At 57.5% G+C, this 1,590-nt stretch overlaps 1 protein-coding gene across 1 annotated transcript; it reads left to right on the forward strand.

Annotated features, from left to right (window-relative positions):
* The first annotated feature begins 18 nt into the window (after positions 1-18).
* Positions 19-663, forward strand: LOC104530509 (G patch domain-containing protein 4). The gene has a single exon (XM_029086772.1). The coding sequence runs from the start codon at positions 19-21 to the stop codon at positions 661-663; it is 645 nt and encodes a 214-aa protein (XP_028942605.1).
* The last annotated feature ends 927 nt before the right edge of the window (positions 664-1,590 follow it).

Consider the following 1,590-nt stretch of genomic DNA (forward strand, 5'->3'; position numbering starts at 1 on the left):
TTGGCCTGGTTGAACCTCATGCAGTTGCCCTCGGACCGTTGCAGGGGTGCCCGTCACGGCCTGACCATGAGCGCTAAGCTGGCGCGCCTGGAGGAGCAGGAACGAGCCTTCCTGGCCACATACCGACACAAGGAGCTGCAGTGTGAGGCCCCAGACAGCAGCTCCCCAGCAGAGAGTCAGAGAAAAAGGAAGAAGAAAAAAAGGAAACAGTCCAGGGATGGAGCTGATCCCGAGGTGCTGCAAAGCGAGGACCGAAGTGGGGAAGAGGAGGAGGTGGCGGGAGAGGAAGGGAAGGTTCTGAAGAGGAAGAAGAAGAAGAAGAAGAAGAAGAAGAAGAAGAAGAAGAAGAACCTGGAGAACCAGGAGCCAAGTGGAGAAGAGGAAGAGGTGGCAGGAGAGGAAGGGAAGACTGTGAAGAGGAAGAAGATGCAGAAGAAGGACAAGGAAGAGCCAGGTGAGACAGACAAGAAGGATAAGGAGGAGGAGGAGGAAAAAGAAGAGACAGTTGAGATAGAGAAGAAGAAGATGAAAAAGAAGAAGAAGGTGGTGGAGGACAAAGAAGAGCTGATTGAGACAGAGGTACCTCTAGAAGACACAGGCAGGCCAGACCAGGCTGGGCACAGCCCCAGGAAGAAGAAGAAGAGGAAGAAGGAGCCAGAGTGAGCAAGGGCCAAGGCTGCCGTGCTGCACAGCTGCTGGTTCCGTCTGGCTGTGAGGGTCCCGGTCCTGCCTGCTGGCGCTGGTGGGTGCCCAAGGATGCTCTGGGCACTTCCCAGCTGGAGCCCAGTGCTGTGGCCCAGCTGCTTGTTCCCTTCCTGGGGATACTGGGCTGGGACTGGTTGGACTGGATCTGGATCAAGGTCTGTTTCACTCCCTGAACCTTCCTCCTGTCAGGGGTGACCCCAGTTCCCACCAGTCCCTGGGGCAGGGACCCATTTGCCGTGGATCTGTTGCAGAGGGACATGGGACAGACCCCACAGAGTACCCAAATATTTTTTCAAGGGCACAAATAAATCTTTATTGCAGTAAAACTTATCCTGAAGTGCAAGACATGTGGCAGACCCCAGGATCCTGGATCGTGTCTACACCTAGAAGCACTCAGATTAGGTAGCAACCCCAAACAGAGCCGCCCCGTCCACCCCAATCTCCTGGGGGCTTTGGTCTGTACTGAACTTCGATCCTGCTCGCAGAGCTGGGTAGGACTGAGGCCGCTGAGGTGCTGAGCATCCTCCTAGCAGAGAGCTGCAGCTTTGGCAGAACTGGGTCCTGATCTGCTGTGCCAAAGCCCAGCCCAGCACCCCAGCCCCCTGCTCGAGCCCAGCCCTAGGTGAGCTGCAGGACGCAGTCCGTGTCGGGGTACGGCGGGAGGTTTAGAGCGTATTTCTGCTGGAGCGCGGCGGGCACGAACCTGCCCCCGAGGAAGTGGTAGCGGCCGGTAAAATGCATCGCTGCCTTCTTGGGCGCCGTGAGCGAGATGAGCATGTCAGGCTGGAGACCATCTGCCTTCCCCTTCTCCACATCCCAGCCTGCAACAACCCCGAGGCCAGGCTGGAGTGAGGAAGACTCCGGCTGGGCACCTTCCTCCGGCAG

The sequence above is a fragment of the Antrostomus carolinensis genome, unplaced genomic scaffold, assembly GCF_000700745.2.
Source record: "Antrostomus carolinensis isolate BGI_N321 unplaced genomic scaffold, ASM70074v2 scaffold42319, whole genome shotgun sequence".
Taxonomy (NCBI): Eukaryota; Metazoa; Chordata; class Aves; order Caprimulgiformes; family Caprimulgidae; genus Antrostomus; species Antrostomus carolinensis.